This window comes from Chinchilla lanigera, unplaced genomic scaffold, assembly GCF_000276665.1.
Source record: "Chinchilla lanigera isolate Chin_1 unplaced genomic scaffold, ChiLan1.0 scaffold00091, whole genome shotgun sequence".
In the NCBI taxonomy this organism is placed as follows: Eukaryota; Metazoa; Chordata; class Mammalia; order Rodentia; family Chinchillidae; genus Chinchilla; species Chinchilla lanigera.
This window is the reverse complement of record NW_004955492.1, coordinates 7,430,379-7,454,851: the sequence shown is the minus strand read 5'-3', so window position 1 is coordinate 7,454,851 and position 24,473 is coordinate 7,430,379. Positions and strand designations below refer to the sequence as shown.

The 24,473-nt window shown below is 47.0% G+C and overlaps 1 protein-coding gene across 1 annotated transcript in view; it reads right to left on the bottom strand.

Annotated features, from left to right (window-relative positions):
• The window catches only part of Egln1 (egl-9 family hypoxia-inducible factor 1), a gene marked incomplete at its 5' end in the record, with an annotated part of 47,052 nt that continues 22,579 nt past the window's right edge, over positions 1-24,473 (bottom strand). Inside the window, 4 exon segments of the mRNA XM_005404970.2 lie at positions 1-755; positions 1,852-1,919; positions 4,588-4,724; positions 9,104-9,223. Of these exon segments, the coding sequence (XP_005405027.1) occupies positions 694-755; positions 1,852-1,919; positions 4,588-4,724; positions 9,104-9,223 (387 nt within the window). The 3' untranslated portion in view covers positions 1-693.

Genomic DNA, 24,473 nt, shown 5'->3' with positions numbered 1-24,473 from the left:
TTTTTTCTTGTAAAACATTTTACTCAGCAATCAATGGTGACTGTTTTACTATTAGGTTTCATTATTAACAATGTCAAAAAATGACAGCAGCAATCTTTAAAGAGTTCAATTAGTGTAAGACAGGACGACAAAACAATCTGGGTTTTCAGTTGGTTCTTAAAGTGCTCCTTTCCTTTAAGTCAAAAGAAAATTAGTCATCAGTCACTGGCAACAATCATTGTAAGAGGTCTTTTAGGGCAAAATTTAATAGTACGAAGTTTACAAAAATAGATTGATGTTATTTTGAGGAATAATACTGTAATTTTTTTCTCAATTCAGTTTTGATAAATTGTACCTAATCATACAAAAATTACCCCAAATTCAAATTTGATATAAAAAAGACATGAAATGAACTCAGCTAGATGACAGATCTGGCAAAATATAAGAATGAAAAGTTCTATGTAGGGCACTTATTTCAGGTCCAGATAGAACAGCCATTTTCTTTCGATAGCGTCTCCTCTTCCTGTCAGCAATCCCAGCTCGCAGCTGGCCGTGCGGCGGCCTTCTGCTCGGTGAGACGTGGGAAGCCGCTCCTGCTCCTGGCGGAGCGCTGGCCAGCCCCCTCCGCTGCCGCCGTGCCCCGGTCCTTCATGTCACGTGCCATCAGGCAGCGCCCAGAGTTCAGTGAGGAGTGCTGCTGGGCCACGAGCCACGCTAGGCGTCCTTACTGACTGAATCTGAAGGCTTGTTGAGTTCCACCCTCACGCCTTTCTCACCTGCAAGGGAAAAGCACACGCTTATTTGCTAAGCCCCAGGTAGCCACTGCATCCCACTGTGTTCCCAGCACCGGGGACAGTACCACAGCCACGGGCCCTGCCCACGCCACCCTTGACTTTCTCCTGTGACAGGGCCCTTCCTCAGAACTAGGCTCTCTACAAAGAGAGAATGATTTTGCCTTTTTTCTTTTTAGAGCAATACTTTAAAGGAGTAGAGTGTTCAGTGTCACCGAAAGCAGACAAATAATGGCTGACGATACACAGGAAATGTACCCACGCTTAATTTTTACATTTCTGTAAAAGGCTGACACTGGGTTACCAATGGCTTAGGAAAATAGAGTGAATCAGTAACATGAACACTGAGCAGTCATCTAGAGGTAAGGCGGGGTAAAGGAAAGCCAGGTGAGCAGCCCGTCAGCCGAGGGACGCCCAGGGTCAGTCCAAGCGCGTGAGCCTATGTGTACCAGGGGACTCAAGGTGCCCATCTGAGGCCCTGCCTGGGCATTTCAAGTCGTCTCTTGTGCATGAACTTTCTCTGTGTCCATGTGTTCTTGGAGGGTGTGTGGTTAGAAAGGAAAGGAGTTACTTCCTTCTCAGGGCGACAGAGGCAGCCAGACCCCACGGTTTACCTGTCAATCCAGGAGCCCGTGGTTGATAGGGACAATCACAGAACAGCTTGGCTTGTATTTAAGTAACTTATTCAGGCCTCTCGGCCCCAAACTTTTCTAATTGGACAGTTTCCTCCGTGAAAGCTAACAGTGAAGACGATTTAAGAAAAATCCTTTTCTAAATAAAGTAAGGAATCTGATGAAATGTGGAATGACTTGATGCTTTGTTTTGTTTTACGACAGGGTCTCACTTTGTAGTTCAGGCTGGCCTTGAACTCACTAAGTAGCCCAGGCTGGCCTCAAACTTGAGGCGATCCTCCTGCCTCAGCCTCCTCAGCCTCCCCAGTGCTGGGATTATAGGCGTGCACCACCATGCCCGGCTTGTGACCTGATGTTGACAAGGACTGTCTGTCCTAGATTTTCTGAAAGCACCTCATGATTGCAGGGTATCTTTGTTCCGGTCTGCCCTGGCCCCAAATGGTGTTTACCTGTTAGATATTTTACTTTAGCTCGTGCTCGCTCATCTGCATCAAAATACCAAACAGTTATTGCGTACCTAAAAGAAAATTTAGAATAGCATAAGAATGGTCACACTGGGGAGAGAGTGGCTTGGTGTCATGATGAGAAGTTAAACCTGAAAATGCCCCCAACATGCCCAGGCTGGACACCTATTAGAGGGCAAAGGAGCCCAAGAAGAACTCACTCACCCACAGCCTCAGAGTGACAGGCACAGGCTGGGGAGGGGCCCGAACTGATGCTACACAGGGGACCAGTCCTTAGGCCTTTCTGAACACCTACTCAGCCTGGGCCCTCCTTGGGCAGAAACGGGCAGCAGAGGAGAAAGGACCGTGTCAACAGCAAAGCAACAGAGGAGCAGGGACAGGTAACAAGCTGCAGGCATGGCCCTGGAGTCCCTCAGCAAGAGGAGGCCAGCACCCTGCAGCTTCACAGGGAAGGATAACCGTGTTTAGTCTAAGTGGAGTCATCAAGGAAGAGTTAAACTATGCTACGTAGTTTTTAGAGTTATGAAGATGACACTATCCCGATGCTTAGAGTTTGTCTACACTTCACGTATCTGAATCATTTCACTTCTATGCACCATCTTACTCCACAGACCTAGGAGGCCACCTAGTTTATCAGGTCCCACAAAGCACAGCAGCCCTGATGCAACAGGAGGAAAAGTGCCCAGCGCGTGAAAGGGGAAACACGCTCCACGGTGCTGTTTCCGCAGAACACAGCATTGCAGTACGTATCTTGTGGGCTCCAGTCAGTGTTCACAGGAATAAGCAACGCTGGCCAAATAAAGAGGCGGAGAGCGGCCCCAGGTGAACTATGCACAAGCTTAAGAGTCAAGGGCACAGCAGAAACAAGACCGCCTCTGGGGTGCTGAGGAGCACAGGTCCCTGGCTGGTGCCCTGACTGCGCTTGTCTTCCCAGGGTGCCACCACCTTTCCTGCTACCAAGCCGCCTCTATTTTCTTACCTACCTGGAGAGGGGTTTGGGTGTGTGACACTACCTCTTCTCTCTATGTCACAAACCTTCACTTCACAGTTAAGAGGAGTCTGGTATACAGACTGGCTCCTCTAAACCCAGCGCCTTCGGGGCATGCGCCACAGCTGCCGCCGGAATCCAGCTCCCAGCCCATCTGCAGCAGCCTGGCTTCGAGTCCGTCCTCCTCCTAAACCTTCCACCGCGACTCCACCATCTGCCCTGTCCTCTCTTCGCTGCAGCCCTCCTCGCCACTGGCCTTAGTTTACCACCCCAAAATGACCAGCACCTCTCCAGCCAGAAGGCTACAGCTGAGCCAGACCCAGGCCTCCATCCACAGGAATGCTGTGCAGTCGTTTCTGGGTCAGAAATAGCAAGGGAAGCAGTGGGGAGAAAGGGGGCACCCAGAAAGGCCCAGGGCATGACTTTTACGGTCGCCCTGATTTGCACTGGGGGGGCTGGTCTTTGAGTGCTCTGCCACAGAATGCTCAGCCTGCTACCACTCTGTGACTGACGGCGGTGGCCGTAGGGTTCAGAGGCAGGGAAGTGGTGGAGGGTGGACAGTACAGCCCAAGAGCCTGGGCCCCACCTGCTGCCTCAGACACCAGTGGGGACCCACGCAGTCACCGCTCAGCCCACGCCCCTGTGGCCCCCACGGCCCTTGGCCAGGTACAGCAGCGAGTGCCGCAGGACAGGCCCAGTGCCCTGAGCCTTTTCCTTAACACAGAGCGGTGACTGCAAAAGGGGGCTGCTTCTGCCAATGTCTGCGATACCTTGTGTTTTAACGATCTAAATGTTTTAATCTCAAGTCGTCACAAGTGGTAAAAACAAAATTTAAAAGAACGCAGTATTATAACTGTTTAGTACATTACATCCTGGACAGAAGTCTAATGAGACTGAGGCTGAGTCCAGGAACAGGGTGATTTTCCCAACACCCCTCATCCCTGGCAGCTTTTCCTTCCTCTATTTCTCTTCACTGCTGCCCCTGGTTACCCCTTAGTTTCCTACTCTGTATCCATTTTCCCACATTACCGCTCCTTACCACCTTTTAAAGATCACTCTCTCCTTCACCTTTCTATCCCCAAGGAAAACACATGGAATGGGATGCAGCTAACAGGTATCCATACAGCACAAGGGGCAGGGCTCGGAGGAGGCAGCAGACTTCTAGCCCTGACCTGAAGGACTGACACCCACGCAAATGAAGGCAACTGTGAACCTGTGGGTCCGTCCTGCGATCTCCGCCATCCTACCACACAGGTAGGTTACCAGCTATCTGGTTTGGATCCTAGGGTACCCCTCCTACCTCACGCCTTCAGAGGCTGGGCTCTGGGAGGGGGACCGATCAGGGGGGTTGCTGTGCTCATCAGTGGGTTCACCCATTGACTCACAGCTGAATGTGCTGTGAGGATACGGGGCTGGCTGGAGGTGGTCACTGTGGCTGACCTGGAAGGGCGCATTCTTGTTCCCAGCTCCTCCCTTCTCTCTCTGCTTCTTGGCCACCACGGTGTGCGCGGTTTTCTTCTGCCAGGCCCTTCCACCATGCTGTGTCTGCCTTGGACACAGCCCAACACACACGGACTAAACTCTGAAACCATGAGCCAAGTAAACCTGTCCTCCCTAAGTTGGGAGCTTCTGGTGCTCTGTCCCAGCAACAGGAAAGTGCCTAGTACAGCGGGTACAACCTGCAGTCCCCTGGCCCACCATCCACTTAAGAAGTGTACGTAAAGGAATACTACCTTGTGGCATATGCTGGTTGTACTTCATGAGGGTTGCGACGGTCAGACCAGAAAAACAGCAGTCTATCAAATTTGGGTTCAATGTCAGCAAACTGGGCTTTGCCTTCTGGAAATATTCGAAGTATACCTCCACTTACCTAGGAAAAGAGCCAAATATGTAAGTGGAAGCAACCAAAACTGCCACTGTGTTCAATTCAGAGAGGAAAAAACTATTTCAATGAATCAAAATTCTTTTTTGGGGGGGTGTCTTTTTGAGACAGGGTCTCACTATGCAGTTCAGGCCTTGAGCTCACTTTGTAGCCTGGACTGGTCTCAAACTTGCAACGATCTTCCTGCCTCAGCCTCCCGAGTGCTAGGATTACAGGCATGTGCCACCATGCCCAGCCTGAATCAAAATGCTTAATTGGAATATTAATATCTCAATTAACAAGGTATAGAGGTGAGTTGATGTTCTTCTTTTTTTTTTTTGAGATATGGGGATGGAACCCAAAGCCTCTGCACTGAGCTATATCCCCACTCCTTTTTTACTTTGAGACAGGGTCTCACTAAATCAAATTGCCCAGGCTGGGTCTGAACTTGAGAACCACCTCCCCTGGCCTCCCAGTGAGTTGCTATTTTAAGTACATAGTCTGAGCTGAACATGGTGGTGTACAACTGTAATCCCAGCACACAGGAGACTGCGGCAGGAGTATCACCTTGAGTTTGAGGCCAGCTTGGGCCATGTAGTGAATTCAAGGCCAGCCTGAACTACGTAGTGAGACCCTGTCTCAAAAAATACAAAAACACAATTCAAAAAACCCCCTCCAAAAAAACAAACAAAAAAGTACACAAAGTACATGCTCTGATGCAAGGAAAAATCTATTTATTTTGCTTCAGCGATTTTTGTAAATACATAATGAAATAAATATTGTCTGAATTCCAAAGTCTAAAAATGATGCTCAAGAGTTCTGAAAACAGCTTTTATTTATGCCTGCTAATGATCTCCTTAACTCACTTGTAAAACAGACATGTCAGGTTACCTTGATGAATGGCTTACCTTGACTCACTGTGTGGAATAAACATTGTACATTCCTTAATGCTCAACAGACCTGTAACAGGGCAGTCACAAGCTTAATGCCTTTTTCTTTTTTCAGTACTGGGAATTGTACTCAGGACCTCATGTTTGCCAGGCAGGTGCTGTGCTGCTGAGCTATAGCCCCAGCCCAAGCTTAATGCCTTTTATTTAAAGGTTTCACAAAAAAAAAAAAAAGGAGAAGGAGGAAAAGCAGGAAGAAGGGGAAGGAGAAGTAGAGAGAGGAGGAAGAAGAAGAAGAGGAGAAGGAAGAGGAGGAGGAGGAAGAAGAGGAGGAAGAGGAGGAATAGGAGGAGGAGGAAGAAGAGGAGGAAGAGGAGGAATAGGAGGAAGAGGAGGAGGAGGAGGAGGAGGAGGAGAAAAAAACCAGGCATGGTCACAAATGTCTGTAATCCCAGCACTCGGGAGGCTGAGGCGGGAGGACTGCTGTGAGTTCAAGGCGAGCCTGAGCTACAAAGTGAGTTTAAGGCCAGCCTGAAGTGCACAGTGAGACTTTGTCTCAAAAAGGAAAGAAAATGGTTTCAGGGTATGAGCAGAAAGTGCCATCACCCATCATTTACCCCACCCTCAGTATCGTCGGCACCATGCTCCTCAGTGGCACCCTCGCTCTCCTGTCCACTCTGTGTGGGACACAGAGAGGACTGACGTTTATAACTCGAGTCCACACACAAAGGACTTCTTGTCCACTTCGGCACACCACTTGCTGAGATTTGTGCTGTCTGAACAGCACCCTTGGGAACCCTGGAGCCTAGGTGGGCACTGGGAGGAACCAGACAGACCTGGTCTTTATGTTCAGAAGTTTTGGGAGACTGAGGCTGGCAAGATCCACTCTTTACCTCTAGTAACTTAAGCAGGAAGACTCCCATAGCTGAAGGGAATTTACGCCCTGATCCAGATGTCACAGAGCCTGTGCCATGCCTAGAATGGGAAGTGAGAGGGAACGGTCCCAGGGCTGGTCCCTCCAAGTGCCAGACTCTGGCTCCTGGGGCCCTGCCCACCTCCCTCAGGTGCAAGTTGTCAGCAAGTCCCTGGGCCTCCGCCATCCATCTAAAGGACTCCAGATCGAGACCACCTGGCCATTCACCAAGAAAAGCTCAGGTGCTGTGTGGACAGTGTTTAAGGAGGAACAGCTGCCTGAAACTTTGTTCTTACCTTGGAAACCTTCCCCACCTCTACACCAGTGGCTTCCTACACGTGATCTGTCCTAACCCACGGTACAAGCAGCAGCAGCAGTCTGTGGAGCCCTCCGCTCTGACCCAGGACGGTCTGCATGCCGCACACACCAGTGCCATGGGGCAAGGGAAGTGTTTTGCTCTGTGTATAAAAATGCCAAGAGCTGACTTCTGCCTATGTGCTAATTTAAAACCATAATGGCCTTATCTAGGTCTACGTGACTAAAACAGTAGCCTGGAAAATGCCTAACAACATGTAAAAGTTAAGAGTTGATAAGTATGTTTCTGGTTTTCCAGACATTCACCAAATCTGACAAAGCATCCATTTGGTTGTTTTTCCTCTGGTGTGAGGGACTGAACCCAGGCGCACACGCTGAGCCTGAGCCACACCCCCAGTCTTTTAAAAATGTTTCATTCTGAGGCAGGTCTGGTTAAGCTGCTAAATTGCCCAGGCTGGGCTCCTGCCTCACTATGCAGAGTGCTGAGATTGTAAGTGTGTACTACCACATCTGGCTCCAAAAAATCAATATGAGCTGGAAATGGTGGTGCACAGCTGTAATCCCATCACTTGGGAGGCTGAGGCGGGAGGATCACTGTAAGTTTAAGGCCAGCCTAGGGTACATAGTGAGTTCAAGGCCAGCCGGGACTACATATCAAAACCCTATCTCCCCCGCCAAAAAAAAATTTTTTTTAAATTAAAATATCAATTCTAAGTTTTAACTAAAATCAGACCAAGGGGCTGGGGATTTAGCTCAGCGGCACAGTGCCTGCCTGGCAAAAGCAAGGTTGTGAGTTCGATTTCCGGTACCAAAACAAAACAAAACAAAACAAAAATAAATAAAATCAGACCAGTATGTTATATGCCTTGGGCTCACGGTGAATGAATTACCATTATTTCTCCACTTCAAACTCTGAAAGCTCTAGAGCCTGAAAAACCATGATTGTTGGCATCAAGCCTGAGGATCTGCCCAGCAGTCAACCACCTCCACGTGAACTCGGATTAGGACAATGGAAGGTCTTTAGGGCCTAGAGCACACTGTGAGGCCGTCTCACTTCAAACACTTCTAAAGAGAGGATTCCGCCTCTGACCCTTAGGACTTACGTGGTTTCTCCTTGTGCACTGGGGGAGGGGTTGTGTTTTAAGTTATTTGATTTTTAGAAACTTGGCATGTGTTCACTGTGTGAGAATCTACTAGGCTGTACACTGTGCTCACTTGCACCAGATGAATGTTTTACTTTAGGTCTGAGAAAAACTTGCCCTACCAATCAGTCACTAGCCTGCAGTGCGGTAACACTTGACATACTTTCAAAAATCACTTAATGAAGCTTAAGTTAACATTAAAGGAACAGTTTTAAAACAAGAAATGCCATATACTGCATATTCACACTAGCTTCGCAGGGCTGGCCAATGTCAATACATTTCTAGTTTCCCCACAACTAGGGAAAGACAGAATCCGGCTTCAGTAGTCAGCAACCGAAGGCACACAACATCTCCATAAAAGTGCGAAGAATAAAACAGCAAAGGATCTGTAACAACTACTCACAGGTCATCTCCATCAAAAGCTGTTAGTTAATAAAGTCACTTTTTTATAAAAGTTAAAATTTTGGACAAATTCTTCAATATCGGGAATAACTGAATCTATTTTTCTGATATACTAGTACTAGCATAGCTGCATTGAGGTATAATTGATATACCAAAAGGGTCCTATTTCATGTACATAATAATTTGATGTGCTTGGACATTATTATGCACAGACTTGGGATACCACTAATTGCCACAATCAAGATGAAAAGCACACTGTCGCCTCCCAAGATCCCCTCCTCTTTTTTGATGGTTAGAACACCGAACACAAGATCTACTCTCTTAAATTTTTAAATGCACAACACTGTATTGTTACCTGCAGGTATCTCACATTGCTGTACGTGATACACCAGGTATTTATCTTATGGATGTTGGTGCTATCTTTGTTTTCAGATATATTACTATGCATGTATGTATTTATTTATTTATGAGACAGGGTCTTGCTCTGTAGTTCAGGCTGGCCTCAAACTCATGGTGATCCTCCTGCCTTAGCGTCCCACCTCCTGAGTGCTGAGATTACAGGTGTGCACCACTATGCAGCGCTCAGTGATTATTTTATAAAGACCTACCCCAATAGCCCTGAAACAAGTCTGAGGGAAGTCTCACCTAATATTAGAAATATGACTCTTAATGTTTGTGAAGAAGAAAACCCACGAGAAGAAGACATAAACGCTCGATCGAGCTGCCTACCTTGGCATCCCAGTCTTTATTTAGATAATATATACATGTCACACATCTTCCATCTTCATTTGGATTATCCACGTGACGAACATAGCCTGTTCCATTGCCTGGGTAACAAGCAACCATGGCCTGCAACAACAACAGTGATTTTTAAAGTCTCTGTGTGAACCTAAGGGAGAATAGCAATGCATAAAAAACAGCTCTGAAGTTTGGCTGCTCTGACAATTCACTACATTCTTCTAACAGAATCACATGGCAGGTAAGAAGCCAGAAAGCTGCTCCATGCCAACATTTATAAGGAAGCAGGAAGGTGGGGGACACCCGATGGCCTGGGCACTTTGGCAGACAGTGACAGAAGGGAGAGCACTGGAGGTCAGGAGCAGCACAGCTGTGGACCCTGGGGGGCGGCCACAAGCTAGCACCTCTCTTGAAAGAGCAGATGTTGGGATCACTGGACCTTCGCCTACTCTGACAGGCAAGGTCTGGAGAGTTCTGTCCTGCTCCGTGCAGTCTCCTCTTTCTCCCTGCTCAGAACACCAGTGTCCCATGCCACAGAGGTGGGCGGTCCCAGGCATTCCGATGCCTTTGCCGATGCCTTTCTCAAAGGCATCGGCAGCGAGGATGAACATCGCACATTACTTATCTGCAGTTCAGGAGACGGAAGCTGGGACCTCATACATGCTATCCAAGTGCTCTACCTCTGAGCTCCACCCTTACTGAGGATCAGCAAGAGTTAAATGGCTAACTCTAAATATCAACTCATTTGTTTGTGATTACAAAAGAAGGATTAAATAAAAAATTATTATTATTATTATTTGTTTTTTTTTCCAGTACCGGGAATCAAACTCACAACCTTGCCCTAGCCAGGCAGGCGCTGTGCCACTGAGCTAAATCTCCAGCCCGTTAAATAAAAAGTTAGTATGTGACAATCCACCCCACTCCTTTTTTTGATACAGGGTCTCACTTTGTATTGCAGGCTGGCCTTAAACTTACTTTGTAGCCTTGGCTGGCTTTAAACTCTCACCATTAGTTAATAAAGTCAGGTATTTAGTTAATAAACTCACCGATCCTCCTGCCTCAGCCTCCTGAGTGCTGGGATTACAGATACGTGAACCCCTCTTTAAATCAGGGGAAAAAAACCAATTTTTGCTCAACCTGTAATAAGACATGGTTCAAAAGACTGCTGGGTGTTAGGCAGGGAGCGGCTGAGGGAGCCCCAATACAAAGCACAGAGTCACTGACATCATGTAGGCTTGTGTGCTTCTTGATCAAATGAAATTCCAGGACTGATTTAAAAACATTCCCACCAGGCATGGTGGTGCACACCTGTAATCCCAGCACTCAGGAGGCTGAGGCAGGAGGATCATTGTGAGTTCGAGACCAGCCTGGACTACAAAGTGAGCTCAAGGCCAGCCTGAACTGCATAGTGAGACCCTGTCTCAAAATGACAAAAAGAAAAAAAAAAAGACAAAAAATAAATAAATAAAATAAAAACATTCTCAAGCCTGTAATCTTAGCACTTGAGAGGCTGAGGCAGGGGGATCACTGGTGAGGCCAGTCTAGGCTAGATAGTCAGTTCAAGGTCAGCTTGAGATACACAACGAGACCCTATCTCAAAAACAGAAAAAAAAAATGAAACCTCCCAGGAAAGAAAATGCAGACAAAGATGTTCAGTGTTGCCAGTTATTCTTGAAATCCTTTACTTCTCTATGTATTAAGGTCAATGAATCCACATAAATCTATCAAACATTAAATTACTCTTGATTATATATTAAACCTTCCCTCCTCTCCGGAACCGGGAATCGAACTCAAGACCTCGCGCTTGCCAGGCAGGCGCTGTGCCGCTGAGCTAAATCCCCAGCCCCTTCCATTACATATTAAGATAAATGACAAATGCTAAATTTTAAAATTCATGTTCAACTGACCAGAATAACAATGTCTCTGGTTCCATCTCAGTGACTAGGAAGCATTTTAAACTTCCATCTTTTTTTCCTGTGCAGTACTGGGGATTGAACTCAGGACCATCATACTAATCTACATCCTCAGCCTTTTTCTTTTAGACAGAGCCTCACTAAGTTGCTGAGGCTAGGCTCAAACTTTCAATCCTCCTGCCAGCCTCCCAGAGTACTGGGGTTATAGATGTGTATTACCTGCATCCCAGAAAAGGAAAAAATCTGGTTGCCTTAGGCACTCTGAATTGCTTTTTATAAGAGCAGATTTCTTGGTGACCTTCGGTATGTCTTTATTTCTTGCTAACTGTAGACAGTCTGGCAGGCTTCTTCTAGTGCTGGGGTTTCGCAAGACCGGAGATGGCAGGAGAGAGGGAGTGGAAGATTATTCTATGAACAGTGAGCCCAAGTGATTCCATCACCAGCTGCCAAAAAAAGGCTCACAGAGCAGGGCTCAGGCAAAAACCATAGGGCCACAGAGTTAACATCAGAGTTAACTCAGGTGCAGTGACCTAAGAAAGGCATGGTGAGTTAAGGAGAGGAAAAGCCTGGACTCGACTCCTCTCGACATTCATCTCACCTCTGAAGGAAAGGCGGCTACTGGTGCCTCTGGTGCTAAGAAAGGGAATCCTTCTCCAGTTTACCCCATCCATTCCGCCCAGCCACTTAGCAAATTGGTATTGAGACCTACTATGTCCAGGACAGGGCTTGGGTGAAAGTGATGAAAAGAAACCAAGTCTCTTGCATCCATTTATTATGAAATGTGGTCCAATAAACATATGTAGTGCAATGTTCAGGAGCGGGAAGTTCTCTTTTTACAAGCTATGAAAGAAACTGAATAAGGCTGCAGACAATGGCGGGCGGCATGAAATTCTAGGACACCATGAGGGCGGAAGTCAGTTTCAAGGTGCTGCCATCTGAGCAGGCAGGCCACACCCACGGGGGACAGAGGTGCCACTTAGGAGCGGTGGCTGCTGCTGGGTGGTGTGGAAAAAAAGAGCTGGCAAGGGAGACTGGGCCAAACAAGCAGGGCCATGAGTCCAGAGAGAAGAAAGCCATGCTGGGGGAGGCAGGTGGTAAGCCAAGGTGGGAATCACATCTGACCGATGCTTCAGGAAGAGCAGTTCCCATTCTGTATGAACAAAAACTAACAAGGGCAATAACCTGAGTATCACTCACCACTGACATTTACTGGGTGTTCACTATCTGCCAAGTGCTCTTCTCAGCAATTCCTGTGCAGTAACTCACCTGGCACACCTGGCGAGGTAAACACACTGATTCTCATCTGCCTTTAATTGTTAAGGAAACGAAGGCAGGTGGAATCTAGTTCACAACCCGTGTAATCAGCCCCAGCTAGACTGCTGGGAGGGAGGACCGCGGCAGAGGACCACTGAGGCTCACTGGCAGGTGGGAAGCAGAGAGGAAGAAGCATAAGGCCAACTCTATAAATAAGTGATGCAGTTGCCACTAACCACAACCCAGCCCTGGACGAAACGGAAAGGAGCAGTGCTGACAGCATGCGTTGGGTAGGAAGGGCATCCCAGCACGGTCAAGAGGAGCCGGGTTCCCCAGAACGGAATAGACGTGAGGATCTGGTACATCAAAATTCCAAGTGAGAGTTTTAAAAAAGGATGCAATAAAAGTTACAAAGTTTCAAAGAAAGTTTTAATGAAATAAAATCCATTAAATTGCATTACATCTTTTCTTTTTCATTTCTTTCTCTTTTTTTTTTGAGACAGGATCTCACTATATAGTTTAGGCTGGTGGCTGGCCTTGAACCCTGCTGATCTTCTTGCCTTAGCCTCCTAACTGCTGAGATTATAGGCATGCACCGCCATGCCCAGCTGCATCCTGACATAGCTCGGTCACCTGCATCTGAACATGTTTGTAAGGGCGGTGTTACAGTTTAGATCTGGAATGTCCCCTAGAGGTCTCGTGTGCTCGCCTTGGAAGGTGACTGGGCCACCCGGGGTGCTACACCCACCAGTGCACTGAGTTCATCGCTCAAAGCGCTGCTGGGAGGGGGACTCTGGCCGGAGGAAGCAGGGCCGCACTCCGCCTCCTCCCGGCTTTCTGCTTCCAAATGCCATGAGGTGCCATATCCCAGCACCATGCAGCTAGCACGGCGGCCCTCGCCACGCTGGCTTTGCCTAGCGCTCGCTCTCCCCTGCTCAGGGGCTCAGGACACTGGACGTGAGCGAGGAGGAGCGGAAAGGAGACACGCGTGCCACGCAGCCCGCATTTAACCCTCCACTCAGTGAACTCACTAGTGTCAGCGGCAGGAAAGGTGGCAGTCAACAGCTCCAGTTGGAAAGGGATAAAAGTGAACAGCAAACTAGAAAGCCTGAAAAGGAGGCAGCACAACTCCCGCGTGTAGCTGAGGCCGTGCTCCTGATCTGCCGTCTCAAAGAGACCCCAACTTTACATACTTCCACTTCCCAGGGGGAAAACCTATTCAACATAAGCCAAACAAGCGAGCACTACCTTTCTTCCTCTCTGATATGAAAATATACATGCTCAAGGATGTTCTCAAGATAGGAAACACCGTACATGTGTTTCTCCCCCTGAGAATAAAAGGAAGGAAGAGGCTTGCAGTACTTTGGAGTCTGAAGGTGTTTATTTCTAGCATTAGAGGGCTTCAATATGAAGGTGAACCAGTGAACTTTTGTTGTTTTTAAAATTTTCCTTTTTGAAGTGAATTATTTAAAAACAGAAATTCACAGCTAAGAGAACTAAAAGTGGATGGTAGGTTACGTGTAGCCTCCAATGTCAGCAGTTGCTCTGGAAAAGAACCTAACATGGTAACCACGCACAGGCTCGGCCAGGTCACAGAAGGCACAGCTAAGGTCGGCACACGGGTCAGGGTAATACGCACCACAAGAGGGCATTCAAGTGCCCAGATGCAAAGACATGACTACCGCGTGGGAGACGAGACAGAGACAATAACAGTGAGCAGGACCTTGAAGGAGAAAAACAGAGGTCTGCCAGGGTCGGAGAAAGTCCAAGCACTAGAGGAAACACAGTATTTGCATAAATGGAGACTCGAGAAGACCCAAACAGCAAGCACCACGGCAGATGTGCGGCAGGGACGGGGCAGAGCAGGAGAGCAGGCAGGCGGCTGGGAAGTGATCACGGAGTTGCTGAGCACGGTCACCTTGCAGGCCAGAACTGGCCAGACGTGCCCAGAATGAATCACCTGGGCTGCTTCCCCACAACAACCCCTACCCCCTCTACTTGAATGATGGATTTGTACGTAGGGGACGAGGCCTGGGGTCCTGTACGTTTAAATGAGCACTCCTTTCTGACTGACAAGGGCCAGTAATAAAGAGCACGGAGTTGCGATAAGATCTTAGTTCATAAACATCACTACTTGCTAAGGATGAAGCATGACACGGAAGAAGAGGTTACAGACACAGAAGTGAGAGACCGGAGTCAGAGTAAAGGGCAGTGGGGCTGGAAAGAGCTGGGTGATCCAGTGGGAAGAACGTGAAGTAGACAGGGCCTGCTGTGGTAGAGGGGAGGAAAAATTCACTCTAAACATGTCCACCTTAAACGTATCCATGACATGTTCCTTCACTCCACACTGACTGAGCACCTACTACATGCCAGGCACCGTCCAGGAGGGGGATGAGCAGGCAGAAGGGTGACTGCCCCCAGGGACACACTCGCAAGAGAAGGGGCGAAACAGCGAAGACCGAAGACCGTGCGCATAGGACACATCGCACACATGCCGGAAGGCGGATCAGGAAGAGGGACGGGGAACGGAGCACGGTGCTGGGGATCACTTACAGAGATTTTAGGCGCACTTGTGGGAGGGAGGGAAGATGTGAGCAAATCTGCGAGCCAGAGAAAGGGGTGCTCCAGACAGAAGCAATGGCAGCCTGGGGGTGGGGGGCAGGTGGTACATAGAAGGGCGCCAGCAGACCATGGGGTAGGAGCGAGTGAGGCAGGTGACCGCAGGGCAGAGATCATGGACGGCACTGGGGGCCACAGCGGAGACGGAGTGAGAGGGGAGCCATGCAGGTTCTCAGAGGTCTGACGGCCATGCAGAGCTGGGTGGAGGGGGAGTCACAGCCCAAGCCCTTTCCTATTTGCACAGCTGTCCTGAAATACAGTAATCTACAACCTGCTCAATGATTTAAAAATTACACAAGCCGGGCGTGGTGGTGCATGCCTGTAATCTCAGCACTTGGGAGGCTGAGGCAGGAGGATCTTTGTGAGTTCGAGACCAGCCTGGACTACAAAGGGAGCTCAAGGCTAGTCTGAACTGCATAGTAAGACCCTGTCTTAAAAAGACAAAAGAAAAAAAAAAAATCACACAAATGAAGGAATTCACCAATTTAACTTTTCTGAGTAGTGGCATACACAACGCTCACATAGCCAGCTGGTATCACAAGAAAAGGAAGACCCTGTAACCTGAACTAGAATCAGTACAATGAACACCAACCACTGCAACTCAAGTAAATCCTACCTTCAAAGTGGCAAGAACCAACCATACAAAGGTCATAAGCAATAACCACCATTTATTGAGATACTACTATGTGCAGGTCACTGTGTTAGGAATGTTACATTCATTCTGTCATTTAATCCTTACAACCCCTAGGAAGCACACATTACTCTCACTTTGCAAAGCCAACTACAGAACAGCAGTAAGGCAGTATGGCAGAATAGACATCTTTAAAGAAAAAAAAAAACAAAAACCTGGGGATTTTGGTGGATCACGAACTAAAACAGCTGCTGTGCTAAAAGCTATTGCAACAGGAAGGACTCAGAGTGAACACTAACAGGTTCTGTAAACTCAAGCCACATTTGCAGCCTGCATCCATTTCCGGGGATACATGATGGGTGGAACGATGCTGACAAACTGCGGCAAAATATTTAACAAACAAGAGTGGCCCCAGCGGTTGGGGCAAGGTGCAGTCAAGGACAGGAGCAGCAGGCTGGGCAGGGGAAGGCACATTCCAGAGACTGCGCTCCCTGGGACAAAGGGACCACGTCAGCTGCACCGAACGCCACGTTGCAGGAATGCTTTCCAATTTACAAAACTGCTTTTCTCGTCACAGAAGGGACCGCAAAGGAAAAGGAAGAACATGGAGAGCAGCCCCAGGGGCTCAGGAGCCAGGTCCTCTGCATGTGAGCCCTGACTGTGCCATTTATAGTCCGTGTCACTCTCTCAGGTGACTTAACTCCCTGGGCCCAGCCCCAGGTCTACACAGTGAGAACAGCGATGGTTTGCCACCTGCAAAGCTGACAAACTAGCACAGGCGAGTGCTGAGCACAGCGCCCAGTGCCTGGTGCTCAGAGACACTAACACCAGCGGTGCCCAACCACGAGGGACCACAGAGAATCCCTGGAACTGTTTCCACGCTTGAAAAACTAGGAAATCACCACTCACCCCATAGGGAGTGACCAAACAAGCAGCACGGAGGGTGAGCCAGATGAGGTGGTACACACTTGCAATCTCAGCACGTGGGAGGCTGAAGCAGGAGGATCGCTATGAGTCTGAGGCCAGCTTGGGGTACACAGTAAGACCCTGTCTCAAAAAGCTTAAAAAAAAAAAGTACAGGAAAGTGTTCTGCCAGTCTACCTTCTTTCTTCCTTCTCAAACACCACCATGGTGTCTGAGACTGCCTGCACTTTGGCAAGTATAATCTCTAGGGTCTCACTGAATTTTGACAGTCTATAACTACCACCCTCCCATTACACTGAAGGACAAGGGGCTTGGAATGGCCATACAGCTGAAGAGTTAGCCAGCCTGAGAGTTCAGGACTACTGGAATCTCTGGCCCTGTCCTAGGCCTCCTCTCTACATGGCCTTTCGTATTCATACACTGCTGCAGCTAAGCACATGCTTAGCAAAATGCCTCACGTAAGCTGGACATGGTGGTAAACCTCTGTAATACCAGCACTCTGAGAGGCTGAAGCAGGCAGATTACAAATTCAAGCTCAGCCTGGGCAAACTTAGCAACTTGGTGAGACTCTGTCTTAAAAATGTTTTAAAAAGTAGGAGGACTAGGGATGTAGGTCAGTGTGAAGGCCCTGGGTTCAAACCTCTGTACTCCAAAAACAAGAAAAAGAAAAGGAAAAAAAGAAAAAGAGCACATGACCAAGCCCATTAGAGCAACGGGCTCACCTCAGGATTTCCGCAGAAGCCCTGGTAAGAGCTGCTCCCTTTCTTGTGTGTGTCCAGGATGCAACGCTAAAACCATGGTGGTCCAACTGCTGTCACATGAGCAGGGCACACCAGACTATAGCCAGCATGGAAAGGACAAGCTTGCACACCTGTAATCCCAGCACTTGGGAGGCTGAGGCAGGAGGATTGCCACGAGTTCAAGGCCAGCCTGAACTACATAGCAAGACCTGATCTAAAAAAAAAGAAAAAGCTTTTGATTTCGATTCTGTCTGAGTCTGTTGGTGGATCTAAACTTCTAATAGCTGGAACCAAGGGTTACACTTTACTGGTGAATGTGCATGGTCTGCAAACACCCACTTGAAGGAGCTCCTGTTTTGTTCCAGCAATTTCCATGTGAGAAGATCTGGTATCTAGTGACTCAGAAGAGGTCCCTAACCAGAACCAGAACCAGAACCAGAACCAGAACCAGAACCAGAACCAGAACCATAGCCATAACTATAACCATGACCATGGCCACAGTCCTAAATCCGAGCCAGTGACTCAGAATATACCAGAACTCCTTTCAAAGAACATCTGGTGGAAGCCGATTTGTGGACGCTGATTCCCTGGTTACACATAACACATGTCCCCTGCAGTCTCTCACTCTAGAATCCTAAGCGTCATCCCTGTTATCTAAGTAATGCTATGTACAGCTGTTCACCATGGACAGCTGGACAGGAAAGAAATTTTGCTGCCCCTGGCAGATAAGGCAAGGGCAGGGTGCCTCCAGCCTTTCACAAGCCCCAAGGGGTGCCCATCTTCCTCATCTTGCCCACCGGTGGCTGTTTCCACACCCGGAACGGATTATTGCTAATTTCTTTACTCCTTAACCTTGTCCTGAAAACTCACGATTTCAGATGAATCCAATATTTGCAGCTTCCCCACCCAAGCTACTCAATACCACTGGAAAAAGTGACGAAACTAAAAGCTGTCCCTGACCTCAGTGTGATCTTCAGAACTTCTCCACAATTTCCATGTTCCTCATCAGATTTGTTGATACTCCTCAAAATGGCTATTTCAAACCTCTATGACTCACCTCTCCCAGTGAATAGTTTAGCCCCAATTTGCCTATTTTACCCCCCAGTACTGGGGGGGTTTAACACAGGGCCTTCCACTGAGCTACAAACCCAGCTCTTGTTTCATTTCGGGGTAGTTTATAACCACGCCTGGCTGACTCAACTTTCTAATTCACTAGATGGAGAGGTTTCTATCCACCTTAGATACCGGAGATGACCACAGGAAACACCTCACCTTCTTACCCCTAGGTTTCCTGCTGTGGCTAAACCCATGACCTTCATCACTTGATCCCCTCAGTCGCAATGGCTGGAGGAGGAGGTACCCAGTGCAATGCTGCGCCAGATAAAAACAGCTGCTCTTTCTCCTATGAAAGGTTAATCTTGGGGGCTGGGGATTTAGCTCAGTGGCAAAGTGCCTGCCTGGCAAGCACAAGGTCGTGATTTCGACTCCTGGTACCGGAAGAAAAACAAAACAAAACGACAGGTTAATCTTGTCTCCCACAAGCCCACTGGAATAGTATATGCATACAAATCTCCCAGGGACATTGTTAAAAATGCATGTTCAGATTCAGTAAGTCAGCAGCTAGCTCAAGGTTTGCTTTTTTCCCCAATAAAACAGTGCCACTGGTCTGAAGGCAGTATTTGGAGCAGTGGGTTCTCAATCACATCCAGTCTCATCACTTCTCAGACCACAGTCTAAGTGCATACAGTTGCTTCCCCTGTCTTCAGCATCAGCTTCTCCATGGGTGGCCTCCTTCCACAACGTATCCCTGACCGTCTGTTTTAAAATCAAGCTTCCTCTTTTCCACTTTCAGCTACACGCCACCTTTCCCGCCCTGCCTACCTCCACAGACAGGTTTCTGTGATGAAGGGTCCGTCAGTGGTTCCAAATTTCCTTGGCTCACAGCACTTCTTAAGTGTCTCTATAGTTTTTCCATGGCACTCTCAAGCCAGAAGAAATATCTAAGTTACTTTTGTTAATTAAAAAAGGCCTAATCACTTAGTTTTTAGGCCCTAACAATTACGTGCCTCCTGCGCACTGCTCCACTTTCCAAACCTTGGAATCAGACTGGACACCAACAGCCTCATTTCCTGTTCCACACTGATTTTCAGGTGGGAAAAGTTTTCTATCAGACCAAGGACTGAACATTCGGCTTCACAGAGAGATGATGTAACCGGGAGGAACATAGTGATTGAATGTTGGGGGCTCCAACAGGTGTTGGCATATTTCCCTTGAAACTTCAAAATATTCTACAGCACCCTTGTGAGTGTGCTGCAGTGCTCCGAGGTGCCTAGATAAAGGTGTAGCTAGGTCTTCCTCAGTGTTGCAGCACCCCCTGATCGGGAGGCCTCTGGAAATGCAGGATCTGAAGATCCACCCAGACCTACTGATTCAGAAGCTCCACTCGAACAAGATGTCCGAGTGACTCACAAGTTAACAGAGACCAAAAGTGCTGGTGCATGTTCCCTGTCCACCACCTCCACTTACACTCAGCTCACTGCCTTCAGACATCTGCTCTCACAATGCCAGTGAGGTCAGCCCAAAGTCCTAAACTGCTCCCCTTCCTTTTTACATAAAAGTGATAAATGTCCTTCAGTTCTGATCCTAACAAAGCCGCTCCACAGGGTGGTATTACGCATTCTGAAGCTCTGCTCTTCCTTGTCTCTGAACTACCACTGTCCTCTGGGTACCTTCCTCCTGTTTCCCCTTGCATTTGCTCTGCCCATTCCTCGGCAGGTGGCTTGGGTTTTGTTCCTCCTGCCAGTTTCTGCCACCAGCACTATTCTTGCTGTGCATAACTTGCTCAGTCCCCAAGGGACAGCATTTCAGTCTCAGGCTGACCACTGTGGTCCAGGCTATTCTCCAGAGCCTCAGATCTACAAAACCAACAAGGTGGATCTGCACAGGTGCAGCAAGCCCAACAGCTCAAACATTTTATCTGCATTTTCCCTCACCCTTCCATGGGTCTTCCTTTCACTGAATGGCATACTTCTGTCAATTTCCCCAGAGAAACTCAGAAACCACCCTGGCTCACCCTTCTCCCTTCTCTTGATCTACACCATCAATCACATCAAAAATGCTCCCTAGGTCTCCATCTGTGTTTTTGTTTTGTTTTGCTTTTTCGGTGGGGGGCAGTCTGGCCTCATGCGTGCCATATCCCCAGCCCTATGCTGCCAATCTGTGTGCGTCTCTCCACCTTCAACGTCTCCTTAAATCTGCTTGGATGCCCACCACTGTCCTAACTCCTGCCCTCCTATAGCACTGCCATGCCCTGCTACAAAGCATTCCCCACATTCCAAAATCTACATATCCTATTTCTTCATATTCCCCATAAACCTTGGCCTATCAAAAAAGTGACTATTGAATTTGTTTCTAAGGCTGCTGTAGCAAACTGCCACACACTCGATGTCTTACAGTAACAGAAATTTGTTGTGTTGAAGTTTTGCCAGAGTCTAAAATCAAGGGCTGGTGGACCCCTGCTTGAGATGCCTTGAGCAGCCTGAGATAAGGCAGAGTATTACCTACTTTAAAAGCCTTAGGGGCTGGGGATATAGCTCAGTGGCACAAGCACCTGCCTGGGTCCCGAGTTCGATTCCTGAGACCAAAAAAAAAAAAAAAAGGAGTAAAAGCCTTAGAAAACCTGAGATCATATTTATGCGATTCATACAATCAAGAAAATATAAGCCAACTGGGGTTTAAAACACCTCGTTGCAAACTTGCTGATTGTTGGCTGGGAGTTATCAATGTGCTCTGGGTATCTCAGATACTGGAAGTACATTTGTATGTCTTTATCGATTGGGAGTATAACCAAAAACACCAGTTTTCTTAGACCCAAATGTGAATCAGGATCTGTCAGCCTTCATCCTGGATTCAGACTCTGACTCAGGAGATCTGCAGCAGGCCTAAAGCTTACACAGTTAAAGAACTACCTCTGCATAAGCTGCATGGGCAAAACTTAGTGTTTAAAGTTAACCAGAACTTTACTACTACCCAACACCGATAATTTATGAAAAACAAATCTGCTCTAATATTTATACTATCAAAACAATGTCCCTTTGAGCAAAATGTTTTTTGAGTGTGAGTCTATATTTGTTGAAGTTACAGTTTTTTTTTGTTTTTTTTTTTGTTTTTTTTTGGTTTTTCTCCGGTACTGGGAACCGAACTCACGACCTTGCGCTTGCCAGGCAGGCGATTTGCCGCTGAGCTAAATCCCCAGCCCGAAGTTACAGTTTTTTGATGGTGCATTTCTAACAGTATTTCAGGCTAGGCATGGTGGCACACGCTTGTGATCCCAGCACTTGGGAGGTTGAGGCAGAAGGACTGCTGTGAGTTTAAGGCCAGCCTAGGCTACACAGTGAGTTTAGGACCAGCCTGAACTACATAACAAGACCCTGTCTCCTCCCTCCGCAAAAAAGAGAGAGAGAGAGAGAGAGAGAGAGAGACGTAAAAGTATTTCAGTAAAGACTCATTTGATATTCCAGGCGCGGTGGCGCACGCCTGTAATCCCAGCACTCGGGAAGCTGAGGCAGGAGGATCATTGTGAGTTTGAGACCAGCCTGGGCTACAAAGTGAGCTCAAGGCCAGCCTGAACGGCATAGTGAGACCTTGTCTCAAAAAGACAAAAAAAACAAAAAACAAAAAAAACCCTCATTTGATAAATATTTGCCTTACCTGAATTTTTTAAAATTAAGAAATTCCTGTAATACAAAGAGAAAGATCAAACAGGTGACCTGAAAATAAATACAACACTCCTCAAAACATGCATAAATAGAAACATGCTTTGCATGGTATAACTAAGAGGTCATACTCTAGATTCAGACTGTTCTGGATTGCATAATTTATTGGCTGCATGATTTGGAACAAGTTGTTAAATCTCTCTGACCTCAGTTTCTTCAACTGTAAAGTGAAGAAAATAGTCCTTGGTATATAGGAAGCACCTAACCAACACTGGCAATATATTTATACAAAAATGTTCACTAACTGGTCAATGCTACTTCTGAATTTCTTTTCTTACAGAAAACTCAACAGGCACAGGAAATGTTATCTTCAAGAACACCTGAGACAGGCATGGTGGCATACACCTGTAATACCAGCACTCAGCAGGCTGAGGCAGAAGGATTACCATGAGCTTGAGACCAGCCTGAACTACACAGCAAGAGTAAAAAACATCTAGCTGTGAGTGGTGGCGCACGCCTGTAATCCCAGCACTTGGGAGACTGAGGCAGGACTGTCACGAGTTCGAGGCCAGCCTGGGCTACAAATTGAACTCACGGCCAGCCTGAACCGCATAGTGAGACCCTGTCTCAAAAAATCTAATATACAATTATTTGTCAGAAAAATAACCCGAACTTTAACCAGGAGGAACCAGTTAAATAATTCTTAGTATCACACTTCATTACTGATATTTCCGAGATGCCACACTACGGCACAGAGGACAGGATCACGGTTTTACAAAGAACAGCACCTCACATTCTTCCATCTAGTCACCAAATGGTGGACTCTTGAGCTGTTTCCTGTTTCTGGCAATAATGAATAAAGATGCTCAGGTCTTCGTATGGACAAGCCTTCTTTTCTCTTGGTAGATAAACACCACGCAGTGGAATTCCTGGATGATAAATTCCTATTGAACTTTCTGAGAAATAGGTAGTGTTTTGCAAAGAGGTCGTATCATTTTGCACTCCTCCAAGCAATGAATGCCTATCAATTTATGAGGATTTCAGTTGTTCCCTGTCCTGATAAAACTTGGTGCTATCAATGTGCTTAGTCCTAGGCATTCTGGTACATGTGTACCTTGTGGTTCTAATTTTCATCTCCACAAACTGTTGTCAATCTTTTTTTAGTCTTGTTTTGTTTTTTGTTTTTTTTTTCCCCTTCTGGTACTGGTACCAGGAATCAAACTCACCACCTTGCGCTTGCCAGGCAGGCACTGTGCCGCTGAGCTAAATCCCCAGCCCCGGTTGTGAATCTTTTTATATACTAGATATTTGTAGGTCTTCTTTTTTGAAATAGCTATCCCAGTCTTCTGCCTACTTTTCGGTTGGGTTGTTTGAGTAATAAAAATTGTATATTCTGAATACAAGTCTTTTGTCAGATACATATTTTACAAACAAAGTCAAAAGAGTGTATCTTTTCATTTTCTTAACAGTGTTGTTCAATAACCAAATGATGTTAATGTTGACAAAGTTCAATATGTCACTTTTTCTCTTACAGTTCATCTTTTGTGTTCCAGGAAATCTTCACCTATCTTGAGTTTACAAGAATTTTCTCTTGTATTTTCCCTCTAAATTGTATGGACTCAGGTCTTACCTTTAGGTCAATGATCCATTCTGAGTTAATTGTTGTGTACTGTATGATGTAAAAGTCAAGGCTTATTTTTTCCATATAAATGTTCAAGCATCTCAACACACCATTTATGGGGGATGGAGCTTTCTTGCCTAAATCTAAATTATCTTGGTATCTTTATTTTTCAAAAAATCAAGGCTAAGGGTATCAGTGGTACAGCGGTGCTTACCTAGAATGTGTGTATGGGAGAAAGCAATTGATCTTGTGAGTGTGGGTTTACTATAGAATTTTTAATTCTATTCCATCAATCTGTATCTATTTCTTCCTAACCCATAAGCTATTTAGGAGTGTGTTGTTTAATTTATGGGATTTTCAAGATTTCTTTCTTCTTTTTTGGTGGTGGGCGTTGCTATTTTGCTGTGTGAGGGGTGGAACCCAGGGCCTCACACATGTTGACAACTACTCTGCAACTGAGCTGCATCCCCACACCGCTTCCCGCCTCTTTTTAGAGGTACTGGAGATTGAACCAGGCCCTTTGGTACTCAGCTGCATACTTCTCCAGCCCATTTTTTGAGACAGGGTCTCACTAAGTTGCTAACTTGTCTAGAATGGGCTCAAATTTGTGATCCTCCCACCTCATCCTCTCAAGAGAGCTGGATTACAGGTGTGTATCACTGTGTGTGGCTTCTATTATTGATTTCGAATTTAATTCCACTGTGGCTGAGGAACATACTCTGTATGATTTCAACTCTTTTAAGTTTACTGAGACTTGTTTCCTGGCCCAGCTGGAAATGTAAGAGGTGCTGTCAATGTAAAAGGATTTCCATGATGTCTATCAGGTCAAGGAACAGGCAGAGCCGGGTGTGGTGGCACACACCTGTAATCCCAGCACTTGGGAGGCTGAGGCAGGAGGATCACCGCAAGCTGGAGAGACCAGACTGGGCTACAGAGTGAGCTCA